Genomic DNA, 2438 nt, shown 5'->3' on the forward strand with positions numbered 1-2438 from the left:
ATTGTATATTATTTTATCTATTTTTAAAGAGATTTTTCACACAAAGCGCAGAAACAGCTGCACCGATTAGCGTAAAATTTGGTATGAATATAGATGTGTCCAACCTACACTGCTCCACCCAAGGTTTTTTTTTTGATGGACCCCATATTTAAGGAGGGGGATCCATCTGAAATGGGTGTTACTGGAAATACAAAAATGCTTATAACTCAAAAACATTTCAACCCAGGAGCTTCAGATTTTTTTATTTATATATTTATTTTTTAGCTCTGATGAGGGTTATCCATCGGGACCACCAATGAGCACTCCCCACCCCTCCGGATCCCGACCCAAAGCAATAAATAAGTTCTGGTGCATTGGTGCTTTGCGTATGTGCGGGGGTAATGCAGTGCTGTATCTAGTGGTTGAAATCCTGCCATTGGCAGTGATGTTTTATTTACTAATTTTGAACCAACAGTAACAGTTTAACTGTTCAACATATATATAATTTTATGTGTCTTTTTATTTTCTACCTGTCTTCTCCCTTAAACATGTTWCCATGAAAGCAGTCTCTGGTGGAATTACCCAACACAGCCGGTAACTGAACCTGCTGTTCGAAAAGTTTATAGAATAACATTTTAAAGGTTATGTTTTTCAATTACAGTCTGGTTTCAGAACTACAAAGTACATCTGTGTACACCCCCCCCCCCCCCCAGGGGCTATTGGTGTTGGAGCTCTTTTTTGATTCAGCAATCCGTCTATATCTCAACCTCTCTGTCTAGTGACCTGTGAACCCGTCGCTCTGTGGTTTCCATCTTCTCTCACAGCACCTGAGCATTGGCCTGACCACATCCTCAGATTACTTTACTTTGCTGGGATGCCCTTTTTATGTCTTCTATCCTCTTTCCTTTGTTGCATCTACCCGTGTGTGACCTMTGCACAACAGACTGCTCTGTTAAAGAAAAAAACGGGATGTGCGTGCATTAGATCCCTCAAGCTTCGAAGYTTTTCTTTACTTCCTGATTTTAGGAAATTTGCGACTCTGTGACCTTATYGTTCTATTCTATCATTATGAAATTTAAGTAAACACATTTCCTAAAYACAGTTAACAAATCAAAGTGTTTTACTTCCTCGTTATATTGTTTATTGCCCTGTATGATGTATTTTTATTTTAAATATGAAAATTACAATTTTTCTTAACAAATACTTTGGCAAGGAGAAAAATACCTTGCAAATGAAGACCTTTTTTACACTATAATTTTATTACTCTCTTTGTATTWGAAGGATCAAAAACAACCTGCCATGTGAGAAATTAAATGGAAACTATATTGCTAAAATCAGATCTCTGGATTTTTGTATCCCTGAACTTTTACCCTGTTTCTTCCCTAAATAAATTGTTTTCAGTGTAAATCTTTGATCCCAATGATCTTAATAATAACACTTTGCCAGAGTCTGCTCTGATTCTTCTTCCATGTTAAGTCATTCATCATTCATGTTGAGATATCCATCAGTCCATTAAGGCCACAAAGAAGCGGTTCAAGCCTGAAACACAGTTTGCACATTTCCTTGGGAGATAGAGAGAGGTTCTTTTTATGCCTCCCCGGTAGTTGCTGAGGCATCTTTAGGCTCGAGTGCAGGTTTGGTATTTCAGCCACAGCTATAAATCTTTAAACACTTGATTTCTCTTTCCTCTTTATGCGATCTGTCCAGGTTTTGATTTGCCGTAACTACATGGGGAACATGGACATGAATGAGATTGACCACTTCATGCCCATCCTGATGAAGAGGGAGGAAGACGCTGAGATGGCGCCGYTGGTCAGCCGTGGCTCGACGCACTTCCTGTGGATCAAACACAGCAACATTTACTGTATCCAATAAGAGTTTGTTTCTGATTTGTTAGTGTTTGTTGTCCAGGAGAAGTTCCAGTGTCCCGTTCTGATTGACAGCTCTRTTTTGAGCCACTCCGCCAGCAGTTACAGCTCACCTGTCAATCTTTTATCGATTTAATGTAAAAACAGTTTTATCTTCTCTAAACAGGTGTTTTTTTTCTTTTTTTAGTTTTTCCTGTCTGTTTTTTACGCAGCTTGAATGATGTGTTTTGTTCTTTTCAGTACGTTCTTCATTTTCTACTGTGTGATTGTGAGACTTTCCAACACATCATCATTAATTCAACATCATATTGCAGTTTGTGAGTAACTTMTATGCCTACTCCACTGCATTATAACTGAACCGGTTTACCTCACTGTAGTCGTGTCCCTAATTGCTCATGAATGTGATGCATTCATGGAAGTTTAGTTCATGTTGCACGCACTTTAGGGTTACTCATTGATCCATGATTAGTTGTAACATTAGACTTTATTTGATAAACATGTATTTTAACAATAAAATAAAAACTGTAAAAATACTGTAGGCTGTTTTAGTTTTTATAATTTTTTAACTAAAAGTTTAAAAATATATTATAC

The 2438-nt window shown here is 37.5% G+C and overlaps 1 protein-coding gene across 1 annotated transcript in view; it reads left to right on the forward strand.

Moving 5' to 3' along the window:
- Positions 1–1686: 1686 nt before the first annotated feature.
- Positions 1687–2438, forward strand: part of ap1m3 (adaptor related protein complex 1 subunit mu 3) — a gene marked incomplete at both ends in the record, with an annotated part of 34275 nt that continues 33523 nt past the window's right edge. The window contains 1 exon segment of the mRNA XM_014023379.1: positions 1687–1843. Within this exon segment, the coding sequence (XP_013878833.1) occupies positions 1687–1843 (157 nt within the window).

Source organism: Austrofundulus limnaeus, unplaced genomic scaffold, assembly GCF_001266775.1.
Source record: "Austrofundulus limnaeus strain Quisiro unplaced genomic scaffold, Austrofundulus_limnaeus-1.0 Scaffold365, whole genome shotgun sequence".
Lineage (NCBI taxonomy): Eukaryota > Metazoa > Chordata > Actinopteri > Cyprinodontiformes > Rivulidae > Austrofundulus > Austrofundulus limnaeus.